The 19,937-nt window shown below is 32.9% G+C and overlaps 1 protein-coding gene across 1 annotated transcript in view; it reads left to right on the plus strand.

Annotated features, from left to right (window-relative positions):
* Positions 1-15,303, plus strand: part of LOC149795529 (NHL repeat-containing protein 2-like) — a 50,581-nt gene extending 35,278 nt beyond the window's left edge. Inside the window, exons 10-11 of the mRNA XM_089965336.1 lie at positions 18-192; positions 9,137-15,303. Of these exons, the coding sequence (XP_089821462.1) occupies positions 18-192; positions 9,137-9,387 (426 nt within the window). The 3' untranslated portion in view covers positions 9,388-15,303. The remainder of the gene's footprint in view (positions 1-17; positions 193-9,136) is intronic.
* Positions 15,304-19,937: the final 4,634 nt, after the last annotated feature.

The raw sequence follows: 19,937 nt of genomic DNA on the forward strand, positions 1-19,937 counted from the left end.
TGCTTTATCATTGACAGCTGCCAGTAATATTTGCTAAACAGAAAATGAATGAATCACAAAGTGCAGATACATCTAGTTCAGCTTTGAAAGAAACTGGAGGGCAGTTCATCCCAGTTCAAATGACTTTGAAGATGTCAGACAGTGTACACTTGACTGAAGAAGCTCCATCATCATGGGAACTCAGATGTCAAGGTAACAAGTATTGGAATTTGTTCGTAAAAGATATAAAGTTATGTGTACAAGATTGAGTAGATGTAATTTAGTGACTGGAGAATCCAGCTTCAAATCAGTTGGTGTAGAAGAAGTCAAAGGCAGGGTTGACATCGCAAAATAGGATTGACTTGACTGTGTAATATTTTCTCTGGCTATGGCAGTCTCTTCATCTGTACCGGATTAGTTCGTTGCGTACCTGATTGTTTTGATAGGCAGGTCTGATCGAGCACATTTGTAGATCCAAGTACCTGGTTTGGAAAGAGTTTTTAACCTATGATAGTGGGTAAGGGAGGTAATAAATAACCATGGCCAATAATGTGATGCCTTCTGAGAGATTTTTGTCTTACAGAGGAATACTGTGATATATCACTGTTACATTAATGAAACTTCCGAGTAGAAGATCATTTGGAATTAAGGGCTTTTCTCAAAACAGCAGGATGTGTGGTATAGGAAATCACTTGATTTGGAGAAAGCATGATTTGTTGTCTTTGTTTAATTTCATTTTTCTTCCATAAGTGGATTGTATATTCATGACAGATTTGCTGGGTGCTGGTTGATTAAAAGGTTCCTTTAATCTCACCACACCTTTATTAGCTCACCTTGACAAAAGTGCTGGAAAGCAAACACCATATCACTGGAATTATTGTTGTAAGCATCTTTGGTATTGATCTTAATAAATTTATATCTTTTGTATGAGAATTAGTTTCTCAGACACTTGCATGTACAGTCGTGGAAAGTTTGTATATATATATACATCCAGAGGAGTATTGTACTACAGCACAATAGGTAGATAACTTGATCCTATTTATCATTGATTTGTACCCATCTTACATAGTAAAACTTTTTCTTCCCCCTAATTAATCAAATGTTGCATCTCGTTGGCTATATAATATTGTATAACATGCACTGGTCAAGTCTCTTGAATGGCCCACCTGTACTGTATTAAGTTACAAATTAGAACTATTTCCCTGAATAGAATGATATAATGTTGCATCATGCTTATTCTACAAGAATACTACTGCTATCTGTTGTTGTTGTTGTTGTTATTATTATTATTATTATTTTACTTCAGTGCCAATTTCAAACGAAATGCTTAAAATAATTTCTGTAAAGAAAATTTTAGGAACCCTTAAAGGAAAAAGAGTTGCAATTTGGTGATTTCTTTGGAAAGAAGCGCAAATGTACAAGACTCTACTGAGGATACTTTTAATGTTTTCAATAAAACCACATATAAATGCAGTGAAATGACTTTCTGGTTATTTGTTATGGGTACACATTTAGTTTCTATTACTGTCACAGTTGTGTTATCTCCATCAGACTTTGTATGGTTCCTCATTTCAATAAAGAGAATAAAAGGTTGGAATAGTTCAAAAACAAAAGTAATACCCTTTTTACTTTAAGAAAAAGTTTGTTTTTTATTTTTAAAAATTCTTAATCAGCAAGGTTATTGTAAACTTTTAAATTTATTGTATAAGATTCTTACCTCAAAAATAAAATGACAGTCATCATACAAGCACCCACGGTGTAACTTACAAAAGACCCAGTAATTAATAAACTTTATTTATTTATTTATCTTTATTGATATTCAATATAAAAATGTTTATTTAGATACAGTAATACCTCAAACATTCGCGAGGTTAGGTTCCAGAACCAGTCGCGGATCAGGAGGAATCGCGAATGTTTGGTACGAGTCACTAAAAATGATAATAAATGCTTATTTCTACGGTTTAAACCCTAAATATGACCCAAATGATGCTCCCAAAGCACTTTAATTTCATTTAAAAGTTAGCTTAATACATTACCCTTAAAAAGAGAAATAAATGGTTGACATAAAAATAGAGTACAGTATCACCTAATGGGTATTTGCCACACTAGCGCATTTACAGTACGGTACATGTATACTAATATTACCCCTATACTAATTCATTGGCTGCCATTTTCTTTTGCACTCACAGTAAAGTAAAACCAAGTAACGAATGGGACTGTAAACTTAATGACTGACATTTTCTTTGTCATTGTCAGGAAGGTAAACTAGGTAAACATCATATGGCACAGAAGTCATATAACGAAGGTACAATTCAATAAAATAAAGAAAACAGGTACATAGAGGGTACCAATGAAAATTTCGCGAATCCAGAAATGCGAATGCACGAGGTATTACTGTATATGCTTGTTTTAGGGTTACACAAGCATCACATTATCCTGGGGTATATCAGTCATTTGATAGAAGTTTTTGTGTGAATAATTTCTCATAATTACAGACAGATATGTCAGTTTAATCAGGTATACAGCATGCACATACAACATAATAACCCTTTGTATTGCTTCTTTAATTCATAAGCAATTGGAGCTGTGAACTTGTGGTGTTTGATGGGAAAAAAAGGAGCATGTTAGAGTCATATAGTTTGCTAAAGAAAAGTTAGCTTATCTTTCTCTGCATGTCAAAGTAAAATGATAATCACCCTTCTTACCAATGTGGATTCTAAATTGTATTATCACTGCTCCAGTGACTTAGTGGTTAGAACATCTGCCTTGGATGCAGATGGTCACGGGTTGGAACCCCAGTTGAGTCACACCAAAGACTATTAATACTTTTGGTACTAGAAGCTGCCTTGCCTGGTGCACAGCATTAAGAGGTTAGTGTTATGACTGTTTGGCCTGGTGTCAGGATAATATGACTGGATGAGACGTGATGCTACATGTCTGTGGCATGATGCGTCAGTGTTAGACGACATCATAAACAGTGACACTGCAGTCATTGTAGCGATATGACTGAAATTTGTTAAAATCCATGGTAAAAATCCAAAACATACACACACACATAGATTATATTATCAAAATGAAATTTTTTAGTTGATATACCCTGAATTTCTTATCGTTTAATTTACAGATCTTAAGAAATTACTTGGAAATGTGCATTAAACTATCCATTGCATTGTAATTTAGAATATGTTATCTAAACAAAGAAACTAAAATTCATAATTATTATCAGATATAAATTTAAGCACAAACATTTGCACTTTCATGAATAAAATATGGTTATATTGCAATAAACTGAGGAAAAGTATTAAACTACTGCATTTGTATTGGAATAGCTCTATTGCTCAATTTTATGAGTGCAGTATAGCTTAGAAAAAAAATGAGTTCATATTTTTCTATACAGGTATAGTTTCTACTCTGTGTTTTTCTACCTAAGGCTGAATAATAAAAGGAACATACTGCAAGAAGCAATATTTTAATTTCTTCTCAAAGCCAAAGTGAACACACAAAGTGAATACACAAAGTAAATACACAAAGTGAATACACAAAGTAAATACACAAAGTGAATACACAAAGTAAATAAACAAAGTATATACACAAAGTGAATACACAAATAAACACACAAAGTAAATACACAAAGTAAATACACAACCATAGCTAAATCAACCACAAACAATCTGCACTTATGCTTCTCTTCTGCTATTGATTGTTTGGAGTCGTAAGCTGGAAGAAAATGAAATTCTTTAGCTTGAATTTTCATAGAAATTGATGATTCAGCATTTAGTCTTAGGGATAATTAAATTTTTTCATTTTGGAGTGCAGTAAGTCCTCATTTGGAATGTGATTTTCTGTTGGAAATGTACAATTTCATGTTGAAAATCTCTTCTTGGAACCTTTGTAATTCTAATTAGTAGAAATAGCTATGAAAATAAATTCTGAGGAAATCAAAGAAGCAGACAGGTAACATGTTTGATTGCCATTGTTATTACCAGCTATAGATGACATTGATTGTTCAGTATTACCAGCTATAGATGACATTGATCGTTCGGTATTACCAGGTATAGATGACATTGATTTCTATGCTCATCCACTTGCATGAACTTTGTTGGGGGTACCCCAGCTTTCAGCACGATTTCACAGTAGTTTTCCATAATGAATGGTTGGTGATTCTTTCCAGGATTCTTGCCCATTCTGAAGCCAATTTTATCAGAGATCCCAGCTAATTAACTCCTATTGATATGGGATAATACCTGCAGTTTTAAACATAATTTCATGTAAATGCTAATTTTTGTTCAGATTGTTTTGCAGAGTACACTTTTAATTGCCTTGCATTTATGTTTTGCTCATTTATTGTTTAACTCTCCTTGCTTATATCTTTCTGCATTAATTGATTTATTTGATTGAGGATATTTCTTTTGTGCAGGGTACACTTTTTTTTAAAGATTTCTTTTTTATTTCTTATACTCACACATCTCAATATTTGATTTCTTAAAATTCATTAAGTCATTCATTAAAGTGTTTGAAAGTTATTTAAAACATCCTATTTGTCTGTATCTTTATTTGGTATAAGGTCATTAATTAAAAGAGTAATAATATGATTGGGAAGTTTCTGTCAATTTTGCTCTGGATTTGGGGTCATTTGAAAAGAGCTGTCATGATCCATCAGCTAAGGTAAGAAGTTTTATTGCTTAGGTAAGAAGATCTCTGTTTCACATGCTGCATGTAAAGATGAACTGGGTCTCACCTAAGTGTTGTTCTGGTGGAAGAAATGGGAGGTATTGTGGACTTTTAGTCTCCCCTCCCGGTACCATCAAAGGTTATGCTGCTCCTGATGGCAAATTGAAGATACTGAGCATTGATTGAATTTTTCAAATCTGTTACATCTCTAAACTTTAATTTTCTTTGTTCTTCTTGGCTTTGAAATCCAATCATTTTCCCAAAAACATTAAAACAGTGAACACTTAAAAGAAGCTGGAATTTGAGAACCCATTTCTCCAGCCAAAAATGAGACTTCATCATCATGGCATGTCAGCTGTAAGACAATTGCTTTTGTATCAAAACCTGCCTTCTTCAGTTACACTTGTTTTAATTTAGTGCTTTGGCTGACTTACAAAATGGGACATCTGTGAAAAGATGGGATAGTTCTTAGCCTTAATACGTCTTTCTGTGCTGCCATTTTATAGACTCTTGAGAGCAAGGCTAATAGTGTGAGCCATTCTGTTTGTGAATGGTTTGAACATTTCAGCTAAATATGTGTTTCAATGATCAGAAATTATATTTTCAGTACAGCATGTCTCACAGTTGTTGTCATAAAGATGTTGTTGGACATTGTGGATATCATGTTCAGTTATATGCTTAGTTGAAAGCATCTTTTGGACTTAAAGAACTCTTCCACATTGTCAGCCTAATCATCAGTATTTTCAAATGGTTCAGAAAGCTTGTTCAGTTGATGCATTAAACAAATCTAATAAATCATATGTGCCAGCACCTGCTACATGAGCAACCATTGTTTGCAGTTTACAACAAAATACTTTATATTTACTCACACAGTATAAATCACTGCAGTATGGAAAAATACTGTATGTTTCTGTAAAGTTAATGGAGAAAAATATGAGTATATAATAATATATCATGGTAGAACTATTTTCTTTGTGTCACCTTATTTTGATGAGATGAATTTGACTGACATGTATGTTTTCTCAAAGCAATCTTTGAAAAAAAATTTTATTTTTTATTATATAATTTCGCTGAAAAGATGAATTTTTAAGACCTTCTAATGTAGCTTATGATTCTGTGATAAAAAAATTTGTTAAGGATACATTTGTATTAATTGATATTCCACAGTCAGGATGTAGTTTGTGCCCTTTGAGGTATAATTAACTGGCACTGACTGATTATACATAAAAATTGTGTACATTCTAAATCATTCTGGCCTTAGATGTAAAGAGTTAGAAGGTAAAACCTGAGCAACCTTAAAAATGCCTGTTTGCGGTCACGTTACTCATGTTAAAATATGCACACAGCATGATGACACTCCGTGTAAAGTTTTACATTTAAGTCATTGTTTTGTTGTTGTTTATATAGTCATGAAACTTATTACTGTAAACTCTGTTAATGATGAGATCAGATGAATGAAAAAATATTATATATTATGAAACAGATCCAGAGTCACTTTGGTGCTTTTTATAATATTTGACAGTAGTTTTAATGATGCTTGGATATAACCCTATAAGCTTTTTGTGTCCCATTGGCTTCACTAAATCCAGATTTTACTTCCTTTGCATATATTGTTATGTATATTTGGTTTAATTATATCTGATTTAATAAATATTTGATTGTTTGTTTGTCAGTTTTAAATTTTTTTATTTTTCATTACATGCTATTGTATTGTAAATACATTCACTGGAGATGATACTTTTTCCAGAAAATTGTTTGACACTGACTGTTCGTTATAGTAAACACCAGGTGTTGACCTGGATCTTAACCTTCATTCAAAATTTAGTAACAGCCATGTCAACAAGTTCTTTTTATTATTTTTATTGTGGGACTTATAAGAGTGAGATCGAGGCTGTATTGAATACGTGACCCTAGACTTATAGCTTTTAGTAAAGTAAACAACTTTTATTCTCGAAGTAAAATGATTGGGTCTTATCAAGGATATACAGGGGCTGCATGATTTTTAAAAAGTATAAACATGACCATGTGACCCTTATCCGGGGCGTAAAATCCAAGTTTTAAACCATCGTATTAGAGAAGTAAACACAGTTGGGCTTTTTCTTTGCACTTAAAGGCATTGTGTCATTTGGAGTTATTTCAAATTACTTGGATTCAAAAGGATTCTTTTTTCCTGGAACTTGTTGTTGTGGGGTTTAACGCCATTTTTCATCACATGATAGGCTATGCATGGCAGCCAGTATTAATGGTGGTGGAAGAACCTGGGAAAACCCCGGGAAGAACCACCGACCCACGAGAAGCTACTGGCAAGCTTTCTCGCATACCCACATTGGCCGAATCCTAAACTTGAACCCACGCAGACAGAGGTGAGATGGCAGTGATCCATAACGGAGAGCGCTTTAGACCACTCGGCCACTCAGGGCCCATCCTGGAAGATACATGTGCTCATATGAGATTCTCAAACAAGGACAGCTCTTATAAAAATTTATTCAGATTTCAAAAACTGGAGTAATAGTTCTTGTTTCTACAAGGAACTGTAGACTTCAACACTACAGGTTACAGCATACGTCATCATCTTCTATCTTGGATTCTTCGTTGGGACTTGAAATCATTAGAACATTTTATTATTAGGACTTCTAAAATTTTATTTGTGGATTATTCTTGGAATATTTTTTCATTTGATTCTTAAAACCATAAGTTCATATTTTTTCATTTTTACAGAATTTGTCCAGGGAAATAAATTATTATATTTTTCAAAGTTTGTTGTTTTCAGTCTTTCTTGTGTTACTGTTTATTCGAGCCTAAGCACATAACAGTATGTTAATGGATACTACTCCACAAAATAAAAAGTAAATCAAATTCTGTGACAATGCAGATGTTAGATATTAAGGTCAGTTTTTCAGACAGTGGTGCTTTTACTGAAACAACAGTAAACCTTGATGGATACATGTGAGTACTACACAACTATATCAGAAGTAGGTCATTATGACCTGCTTGACATATTTTCATTGACTATCTACACCAGCAATGTTACTAGGACAGACATGGAAGTCGAGAAATACAACACCATCCTCCCAAAACTAGACTACTGTAATCTACATCAACTTTCTGGCTTGTATTCATTGTTAATCCATAATGTTACCTTGGGAATTGTCAGAAACAAATTTTTTCTTTGCATGAGCAAGCTATGCCATTTTTTGACAGCCCTATTTCTTAATTTTCTACAATCCAAACATGCTTTTAATGGCTTTGACTGCCCTATTGCTTAATTTTCTACAATCCAAATATGGTTTTAGTGGCTTTGACTGCCCTATTGTTTCACTTTCTACAACCGAAACATGCTTTAAATGGCTTTGACAGCCCTATTGCTTAATTTTCTACAATCCAAACATGCTTTTAATGGCTTTGACTGCCCTATTGTTTCACTTTCTACAATCCAAACATGCTTTAAATGGCTTTGACAGCCCTATCGCTTAATTTTCTACAATCCCAACATGCTTTTAATGGCTTTGACTGCCTTTTGTTTCACTTTCTACAACCGAAACATGCTTTAAATGGCTTTGACAGCCCTATTGCTTGATTTTCTACAATCCAGACATGCTTTTAATGGCTTTGACTGCCCTATTGTTTCACTTTCTACAACCGAAACATGCTTTTAATGGCTTTGACAGCCCTATTGCTTAATTTTCTACAATCCAAACATGCTTTTAATGGCTTTGACAGCCCTATTGCTTAATTTTCTACAATCCAAACATGCTTTTAATGGCTTTGACTGCCCTATTGTTTCACTTTCTACAACCGGAACATGCTTTTAATGGCTTTGACAGCCCTATTGATTAATTTTCTACAATCCAAATATGCTTTTAATGGCTTTGACTGCCCTATTGCTTAATTTTCTACAATCCAAATATGGTTTTAATGGCTTTGACAGTCCTATTCCTTAATTTTCCACAACCCAAACATGGTTCTAATGGCTTCGACTGCCCTATTGTTTAATTTTCTACAAGCAAAACATGGTTTTAATGGCTTTGACATCCGTTGTCTTTAAGTTTTATAATGATTTCATACAAATTGAAAAAAGGTTGCCTTGAAAACTCATAAGTTTTAAAATAAGTTTGTTTTATACTTGAAAAGTCCTAAAATTCATAAAATAACTTTTTGAATTTTAATCAAAACCTGAATTTTTGCAGAGGGAATCCAATATTGGGTGGTTCAAATTATGTATGACATGAGTGATCTATCCGATGCTTGTAGCATCCCTTTTATGTAACAGCATGCAAATATTTTGTTTTCTTCTACTTTTGTACCTGTTGATTCAGTGATAAACAAAATAACATGGAGAGAGTTCAATTTCCGTAAGGAAAATTATTCCTTGATAACTTTTGGAAGTAAAAGAAAAAATAAACCCCTTTCAAAATGCTTTAATAAAACTGTGTATGAACCCTGTTTGTTCCTTCTCCTGAAGCCTTCTTTCATTTTCTTTATCCAGATGAAGGAGTCTTGCCTGAAAATGTCATTAAAGGTAAAGTTTCTGGTGAGAAGTGCCAGACACTTACAAACATTCGAGTTTCGTCACTGGTGACACCCAAGCCGACAGTGTTATCACTGAAATGCAGACTGTTCATCTGTGATGATACAAATGTATGCAGAATGCATGAGGAGTGCATTACCAAGGAAATAGGTGCTACACAGACGCCAACAGATCCATTGTCATTTGTGTTCACCATTAATGTAACTTGAATCAAAATGAATTACCAGATTTAAGTCTGATGTCCTTTTGCCCATTGTAATCAGTTTTATTTGTCCTGTAGCCCAGAATGATAAGTCAGTTTTACTACTGCACAGAGTGACAAGTCATTTGTACTATTGTCCAGAATGATTAGTCAATTTTACTATAGCCCAGAGTGAAAAGTCAGTTCTACTATTGCCCAGAGTGTTTTGTCAGCTGTACCAGTTGCCCAGAGTGTTTTGTCAGCTGTACCAGTTGCCAGATTGGACTGTTTTATTGATGACACTTTTGTCAGCTGTACCAGTTGCCAGATTGGACTGTTTTATTGATGACACAGGAGTGAAAATAGCAGGTCTTATCTTAAGGAAGACTAAGAAAACAATGAATACTACTGCTTTTATGGGTATCAGGGTTTTTTAAAAGTAAAAATCAGTTTTTTAATGGTTTGGGATGGGGGTCATATTGTTTCCATAATTATCATTATTTGTTGTGTCTTTAAATTTGTGGTGTATAAAACCATTAAATTCTTAAAAATTGGTACCCCATGAAAACTTTTAAATTTTAAGATTTTTTTTTTACCTTTACTTAATATATTTTAGTTCCACTTTTACTTTTTTTGGCTTTTTTATATATATGGAAAATGTTTACATTATACTTGTAATAAAATTAATACCTTTTTTCACATTCATTTGTGTGTGTAACTTTTTCAGTTTACCATAATAAGTGAAAAATATATCTTTTCCACATCCTAAATGTTTATGATTATGTTTTTAATGGAACACTGATGGAGACTATCTCTATATTTCATCACATGTCTGTTGTCTGTCATCACATGACTACTTCTGACATCACATGACCATTGTCTGACTTCACATGATGTCAAAATAGCCATTAGTTGAATACACTATTACTTGTTTCTATGATGCCATCATACACGTCATCATGATTGGCTTCTTTCATTTTTATATCTGAGTTTATTACTTATCTACATGCATTTTAACCTCATGCAAAAATGTAGACTGCGTGGTTCAGAAAGATTAGAGCAGTCTTTCATCAAACAGATGTTGCCTTAATTTGCATGAGACATCAAATAGCTGTTGTATTACATTGCATGAGACATCAAATGGATGTTGTCTTACATTTCATGAGACATCAAATAGCTGTTGTATTGCATTGCATGAGAAATCAAATAGATGTTGTCTTACATTTCATGAGACATCAAATAGCTGTTGTATTGCATTGCATGAGACATCAAATAGATGTTGTCTTACATTTCATGAGACATCAAATAGCTGTTGTATTACACTGCATGAGACATCAAATAGATGTTGTCTTACATTTCATGAGACATCAAATAGCTGTTGTATTACATTTCATGAGACATCAAATGGATGTTGTCTTACATTTCATGAGACATCAAATAGCTGTTGTATTACATTTCATGAGACATCAAATGGATGTTGTCTTACATTTCATGAGACATCAAATAGCTGTTGTATTGCATTGCATGAGACATCAAATGGATGTTGTATTACATTGCATGAGACTTCAAATAGCTGTTGTATTACATTTAATGAGACATCAATATAGCAGTTTAAATGGCATATTGTCACTCCAGCTGGTTTGTTTACTAAACTGAATTTCACATGATTGGCAGCTATTTCTTTTATCAGATTAATTGCAGTAAATAGTGTATCATCTCATATTTTTCTGTTTACACAAAAGTTTCCTTTGGAAACCAAATCATGTACTTTTTCAAAATATTAATCTGTAAATCAAATTTGTTGCACCCATGCTAGAGCAGTAGATCTTTTCTGATTTTTGGCAAGATTTGTTCAGGTTTTGTTTCCAGCTTTTCATTTGCATGTTTCCTAAATTCCTTGATAGGTTCTTGTCATATGTGACACCAACACTTATGAAATTAAGACAATTTATTCTATAATATCCTTGCATGCCCTATTGACCTTGGGGTCAAGGCTACTGTCATGAAATTTTGTATTAAGATTTTGGTTAAAGTTTTTCCATTTGATTATATTTCCTGTACCTTTTTAATGGATTTTTTATATACTTGGAATAAATCATTATGAAGCTAAGATAGTTCTTTCTGTAACATGATTACTTGTCCCTTTGAAACGGTAATAATTATAGAATTTTTTTATATCTTAGTTTGGTTCAAGTAATTTCTTATATTTCCTGAAACCCTTGACGGGTTTCATTGGTACTAGATGAATTATTAATAATCCAAGACAATTCATTCTGTGATATTTCATTCAATCCAATCATCTTGGGATCAAAGCTTGATATGCAGATCTTGTTCTTGTTTGCCATTTTTATGCATTATTTGCACCAATTAGGTGCCATTCTAATTGATTTTTGTCGTTGTTGTGCGGTTTAATGCCATTTCTTGGCACAGGATAGGCTATGTATGGCGCCCAGTATTAATGGTGGAGGAAGAACCCAGGAAAGAACCACTGACCCACGAGAAGCAACTGGCAAGCTTTCTCACATACCCACATTGGCTGAATCCTAGACTTGAACCAATGCAGACAGAGGTGAGATGGCAGTGATCTGTAATGGAGAACACTTTAGACAACTCGGCCACTTGGGGTCTCGCCATTCTGATTGAGAAATTTGCTTCAGATGTAAAGCTTTGCTGCTGAACTTAAAATACTAACTTATGACCCATGGTTTCAATTTTCCTATACTACATCAACATATATGAAAGATTTTATTAATCGTCGGTTAGTAAACAAAATCAGGATGCCAATTCTTAAAAAATATTTAACTTTAGTGGCCCTTATTTTGGGAATTTACAGTTCACTCAGTATAGTGCCAAAAAGTACAGCAAACTGTTTGTTTCTCTTATGTTCTTAACTTGTTTTGAGTAAAATTATCCTGATATTTCACTGATTATACTTACCCATACAAAATGTAATAGCTAACTGATTTTGTAGTGGCATTATTGTATATCGTGTGTCTCAGAACCTTAGTTATGTAATGATATATTGAGGATATCTGTTGTTTAGAGTAGTTATGTATAAGGAGGTATTTCACAAGTGAAGTGGAAACATTGTATTGTCACTGATTGTATACAATTTTTACACTTTACAAGTGAAGTGGAAACATTGGATTGTCACTGATTGTACACAAGTTTTACACTTCACAAGTGAAGTGGAATCATTGTATTGCCACTTATTATACACAAGTTTTGCAAATGAAATATCTCCTTATATCTACTAAACAAAGCATGGATTTTTTTGTAGAGTATGTTTTGCATGGATATTATCCCTCATTCTCTACCATTGTGTTGAATGGCTACATTACTACATGGATAAAACAAGAGCAGCCATATCCTACAGACTACAGAACAAAACAGCTATATGTTTTTTTAAATCCTTGTGAGTTTATCGGTAAGGATTTGGGTTCCTTATTTTATTTAATTCTGTCACCTTGTCATGTTTGCAATTTTGATAACATCTAAGTTAGGTTTACAATCAACATTCATTTATTCACAATTTCTCCATCATTTTCAAGCATGATTACATCAGAGTGTGATGAGTGTTAAAATTAATAATTAAACATTTTCATTGTTATATTCAATCAGGAGATTTTCCCTAAAACTTTTACTGTTCCATGTAACAAGTACTATATAGTGACACTGAATATCAAACAGAAACAGGTCTGATAAGTTCATTCATTGACAATTTGCATGATTAACATAGATAACTATTTTTACAATAAATTAGCACTCTAAACCTTTTTGTTATTTTGAGTTCGTATTTAGGCATTTTTTAGTACACATTTTAAGATCTGTTCATCCTGATGTAGGGAGAGAAAAGAAGAAAAGATAAGCAGGCCAGAATATTGAAATACATGTATAAGTTTGAATTACATGCATATGGACAGATATAATGCCTAAATGGGAAAAGAAAGTAATTCCAGAGATGATGTTGCCACAGTAGCAATATCGTTTTTATAGCGGCTATGGCATTATAAATTTTTCACACTGATACTTTTCAGAATCACGGTATGAAATAGTAAACATTTCAAGTGTCTTTACCTAACCCTTCTTAGCAAATCCACCATGTGAATTTTTCTACTGTGTCCTTCAGATCAATTTTTCTATTTTTGGGGAGAAAGGTTTTTTTACCATTCTTTTAAGGTATTTATTGTCCTGCTGAACTGTGCAATACTTTGAGAAGACTATGTCTTATGCCATGAAACAAAGACATGTCTTATAAAGCAAACAGTGACTTGTAAAGCAAACAGGGTCCTATAAAGCAAACATAGTGCTCTGTGAAGCAAACACATTGTCCTGTAAAGCAGAGACAGTGTCTTATAAAGCGAACAGTGTCTTATAAAAGCAAAGACAGTGTCTTATAAAGCAAACAGTGCTTTGTAAAGCAAACTCAGTGTCTTTTAAAGCAAACACAGTGTCTTGTAAAGCAAACAGTGCCTTGTAAAACAAGCACAGTGTCTTGTAAAGCAAACACGGTGTCTTATAAAGCAAACATTGTCTTATAAAGCAAACAGTGTCTTATTAAGCAAACATTGTCTTATAAAGCAAACACAGTGTCTTTATAAAGCAAACAGTGCCTTGTAAAGCAAACTAAGTGTCTTTTAAATTAAACAGTGTCTTGTAAATCAAACAGTGCCTTGTAAGACAAACACAGTGTCTTGTAAATCAAACAGTGCCTTGTAAGACAAACACAGTGTCTTGTAAATCAAACAGTGCCTTGTAAGACAAACACAGTGTCTTGTAAATCAAACAGTGCCTTGTAAAGCAAACACATTGTCTTATAAAGCAAAGACAGTGTCTTTATAAAGCAAACAGTGCTTTGTAAAGCAAACTAAGTGTCTTTTAAATCAAACAGTGTCTTGTAAAGCAAACAATGCCTTGTAAAGCAAACACAGTGTCTTATATAGCAAACAGTGTCTTGTAAAGTAAACACAGTGTCTTATAATACAACTGCAGTGTCTTACAAAACAAATGCACATATGTATAATTACCTCTATTTAGCAGGTGGTTGGTTGCTTAAATTTTGTTGTCACTTTTAACTGTTACACAATTTTGTTAGTTCTTTGCTAGTGTTTCTGACATTATTTTAATATTTTTAACACTACCCTATTAATTTGTTGATTATGTTAAAGAAAATATTTTTTTCTGTTTAGATAAAGAAGTTCAGCAAATATTTTTATTCAACTTTTATTGTACAAAAGTACCAAGCAGTCTGTTTAAATTATTCTTGTGTACCTATAAATCTCAGCAACTAATTGGTGAGTGTTTGCTTTTGTATGTACTATATATGTTGTTATTACTTATAGTGGACAACTGTCCAAAGCGACATCATTGATACAAATTTTTGTTTCATTTGATTATTGAACTGATCATTTGTAGGTGTAATGCTGTGGAATGTGATCTACAAATTTTCCAATCATTATAAAATTGAAAAATATATTTCTGCCCAATAAGCAAGAGATTGTCACATGTTGTGATCAGAACCTTTTGGATCAGTAACATCCGTGTAGTTTCAAAATTCCAAAACCAAAGAAAGAACTATTTAAAAACAGCTTTCAGTACCCTGGAGCCATTATATAAAATAATAATAGTGGTTTCATTTTTTTGTCACTGTGACAGTACTCTGTGGTCAGTATATGAAATTATACTATGGTTTCACTAATTTTCTGTACCCTGTGGTCATTATATGAAATAATACAGTTCTGCAATTTCACTAATTTTCATAGGTTACCAATTTGTATGGATTTTGTCGTTGCACCTAACCATGATTATTGACCAATTTAAAAATTAGTCATGTGATGCAGAAAGCCTACCACCCACATTTTTATACAGAAATAATCCTAGTGATAAACAAAGCTAAACCATTTAATCATTCCGTATGAATGCTGTAATAAAATATTATCTTTTACACGTGTTTGTTTCATTTTAACCCATTTCCTTTGCAAAAAGAATTATAAAGCAGTTTATATTGTACATATGCATGTATAAGTATCCACTAGCTGTCTTTATTACTTGCTACCATAAATTGATATGCCATGAGATCAGTAGGAATAGAGAGAAAGAAAACAAAGTATTACTGAAAATGAAGGAAAGAATAATGTATGAAAATTAGAATAAATTCTTATTTATATTGATTCTTTATTCAAGTGGAACTGCTGTCAAAATACTGCAAATACAATAATAACAAAATTGTACTTTATTCTCTACAGTTCTCTGTGATTTAAGATTCAACCACAGTTAAGATCGAACGGAATTAACAAATTGAATTAACAATCTGCACAAAGCAAAGAGATATGAAAATATTTCTGTTTCTAATTACAGGTAGCATACTTTCCTTTTAACATTTCCTTGCAGTGCACATGTACATATTTTAAGTTAAAGGAACAACAATACTGTAAAATACTGAAAACATTCCTTGAAGCACAATTGCTTATTACTCACACATGTATATATATATATATATATATATATATATATATATATATTGGTACACAAAAATGTTTGTCAGCAGTAACTAATCTCCCAACTGCAAATCACACCATGAGACCAGCTTTCATCTTTTGAAAACTGTTTTATTTTGCATATGTTAGTCTCCATGACCCAAATTTTAGATGCCCAGAATACCTCATTCATGATTTCTTTATGAATAGAATGAGTTAAAAATTGGCACTAATGCTGTGTATCAAAAACGTTTCATGTGAACTGAAGAGCCTATTAGCATCTGCAATCATGCAAAGTTTGGATTGAAATAAAGATTCAGGACACTAGATAGTCGATGTAATGCATTTGCAGAGCACTAGAATGTCGGTGTAATGCATTTACAGTGCACTAGAGTGTTAATGTAATTAATTTACAATGCGCTGGTGTGTCCATGTCATATATTTTCTCAGTAATTGAGAATGGAGTCGTAAAATGTCACTTTTGCTTGTGTTATTGTGATGTTTCAGTCAAATCATTTGAGAGACTATTGATATAAAACATTGGTCATAAACTTATTTGGGTTAATCTGGAACAAGGTTGGACTCAAGAATGTCCTCTTAAACTGGCACCACATCAAAGCCATGCACAATTTTATAAATATCATTAGGTGGGCATCTGATCTCTGCTTCAGTGTCCACCAGTCACGACTATTGCTGGATACATTGGAATGTTAAAAAATACAATAAGTATGTACTGCATTTCTTTGAATTTATTCTAATTTTCTTACCCTAATTTTTCTTACTCAGCATTCAAAAACACCCGTGCTTCCAAACTTTTTTTTAGTACACGTATTCCTTTTTTGCAAGGGTCATTTCTCATTGGAACACCCTGCTGCAGCACATTCTACAGGCCTGTATTAAGGTCATTTCTTAGTGTTATACCTTACTGCAGTATATGTACAATCAACAGACTGTATTAAGGACATTTTTAGTGTAATTCCCTTCTGCTGCACATGATGCAATCAACAGAATTGTAATAAGGCCAAAAAATTTCTTAGTGTAACACCATGCAGCAGCACACGGTACAATCATCAGGTCTGTACTAAGGTGATTTCACAGTGTATCACCCTGCTGCAATACATGGAACAATTGACAGATTGTACTAAGGCCATTGTTTTAGTGTAATACCCTGCTGGAGCACATGGTGCAATTGACAGGTCTGTAATAAGGCTATTTCTTTGTGTAACACTATGATGCAGCACCTAATGCAATGGACAGTTGTGTAATAAGGTAATTTCTTAGGGTAACACCCAGCTGCAGCACATATTACAATCAACAGGCCTGTGCTAAGGCCATTTCTTAATGTAACAGCTGTTGGGTCCTGTGTGGTTGAGTGGTCTATTACTCCAGTCTTTATCGACATCTCACCTCTCTCTGCATGTTTTGAGTCTAAGGCTCAACCAGCATGGTCATGTGAAAAAGCTGGCTGGTAGCTTCTCCTGAGTCAATTGTTCTTCCCGGGATTTTTCTGGATTCTTCCTCCATCATATGTGCTAAAAATGGAATTAATCTCAAATCAAGAACAACTCTCCAACTGTTAGATATATTATGGCTTATACTTATTTTTTCAAATACTAGTGAACTGTTCTTGCAATAAAGCATTTTGTTTGGGTCTGTTTCTGTCTTTTTTAACTCTTTGTTTCATTTTCATAAATTCTGTTTTCAATTTGACATTTAAGTTACTAATTGATTTTCTTTCTTTTTTGGGGCGAATAATCTATCCATCTCTGGTGGAAGTTCTGCATTTTGAATTATTTCATCAAGTATAGTCTCAGTTTCCATTATCCATTCATCAAGCGATCAGTTTGTTTTTATTAAATGTATTTCATTATCCTCATTGACTCATACTAATTTGTCTTCTGCACAATTGTAGGTTCAAACAGATATTTTACATATTTTCACCAATGATTAGGTCTGCACATGCTCAGACATTTCTCCAGCATTTCCATTTTATTAATCTATCATTACATTCCTCAGGTATGATAGATGTTGGTTTTAGAGCATGTTTCATCAATTCTCAGTATTTGATCTTCCATAAGTTTCAATCCTCAGAAATTTATCCCCGTTGAACTTTGGTCCTAAATATTTTGTACTACGTGTTTGGGTGATCTTCCTATCAGAAACATCCGATTCTGTCAGTGGTTATGATGGATCCATGAATATTAGGATATAAATACAAGCATCTTGTATCCTTAAGTTTAAAGTAAGACTGGTGTTTGTCAAGTTTCACTTCATTTTCATTTTGTTTCCTTATACTGTTATGTATATAATTTGTGTTGTGTGTTTGACATTTGTCCTTGATTGAGGATAGAGTTTTTGTGTTCACCTGTTTTTTGTCATATTTTTAAATTATAAATAAATTGTTTGCTGATATTTGAGTTCAAGGTGTATCCTTATTTACAAAGTCTGAATATTCTGGAACCGAACGTGTGATCCACGTCATGGTTATTTTATAGTGTCAGACGTTTTTATATAGGATTATGGTAAACAAAATTGTTCATTCCTTTTCAAGTTCATTCTGTGGACTGATTTACTGTTGTGTTCAGATTATTCATTGGAATTACAAGAGATCATTGACTATTTTGTTTAAAACACTACATTGGTATTATTATGAAATAATTCAAATACATTCTGGATTATATCATTTTGACACATCAAGGCTATTGCTATGTTAACACTTCAGTAGTGGAATTCATTCAGAACACTCTATACTTTTGGACTGATAATAGAACTTTTAGGATGTTTTGGAATTTAATTGACAATACTGTAAATCCCTCTTAAGTCTTTACTTTGTAATTAGAGAAATACATTTTTGTTGATTTTACTAAATTTGTTGGTTTTGCTTCTTTCTGTTACTTAAGTTAAGACCATAGAGTCACTACAGTAGTAATTATCAGTAGCAGAACACTTGAAAACATGATGTCAAAATAAATCTATGACTTTACTATGCAAAACCAGCAAGAAGAATATTAAGTATCTGTAACTTTTATTAGACATTGTTTTTGAAATGAATAATTATTATATCCACCTTTATATAGAAAAAATCTTCAATTTGTTTATTATCAAGAAATTCAGTGGCTGTCATTTTTCACTTATGCAAATAGTGAAGATTTATTGCTAATAAATAGACAAAGCACAGCTGTAAAAATAACCAAGATTTATAGAACATAAAAACAGCAATAAGAGTTCAGAACTGAACATATTCAAACAGGAACTAAAATAACTATTGGAACACACACAGAAATAAAGGACAACGACTTAAATTGAACAGGATTGGGAAAGACCAAGAAGAAAAGATTTAAGGAGACACACGAAAGCTTCATCAATGCTAGTGCTGATAAAATCTGAGATAATTGTAAGATGATTTTATTTAGACTGTAACATTACTGATTGCCTGAATTCTTCAAAATAGACAACTTAAACAGTTTACAACGTAAACTGAAATACTAATACCTGAAACCAAATAAAATTAGATACTTCACTGGATTGTGTCATTTCAGCCTGGTATGCCGTTTTCTGGACTCGGCACTAATTTGATAATTTTCAAACTTATTGACTTCAAACAGAAAACATAAATTAGGGAGAAAAGAAACAATGCTGAAAATGTTTATTAAGCGTATAATTGGTGGCTGCTTTTTTAGTACATAGTGTGGGGCAAATTATTTTCTGAGGCTTTTTGTGCTCATCGATTTCGTTCATCGAAGGTATTTATCAGTTTTATCTGTTTTCACCAGCAATCATATACAAAGTCTTTGACCAGTGGAAACATTTTTTATTAGGATCTAGATCTAATAAATCCAAGAACGAATAAGGAATAGTATGATCGATGTCTAAATCGTTATCACTGTCTCCTTTGGGTTTATTTAAGTTTAGCCACTTTCAGGGGAATTCATCAGATGATACACAACGTATTTTCAAGGTTGTATCCGTCGTCTGATCATGCAGATAAAATTCTAATTCTTGTTTGAATTAATCTGACATTTTTATCATTGTCGGCCTTTGTCTCAAGTGCCACTTTATATCTCCATTATAGTGCTTTCTGTTTTCATCTCACATTTTATGT

The sequence above is a fragment of the Sinohyriopsis cumingii genome, chromosome 7 (genome assembly GCF_028554795.1).
Source record: "Sinohyriopsis cumingii isolate HCF-2022 chromosome 7, ASM2855479v2, whole genome shotgun sequence".
Classification (NCBI taxonomy): domain Eukaryota; kingdom Metazoa; phylum Mollusca; class Bivalvia; order Unionida; family Unionidae; genus Sinohyriopsis; species Sinohyriopsis cumingii.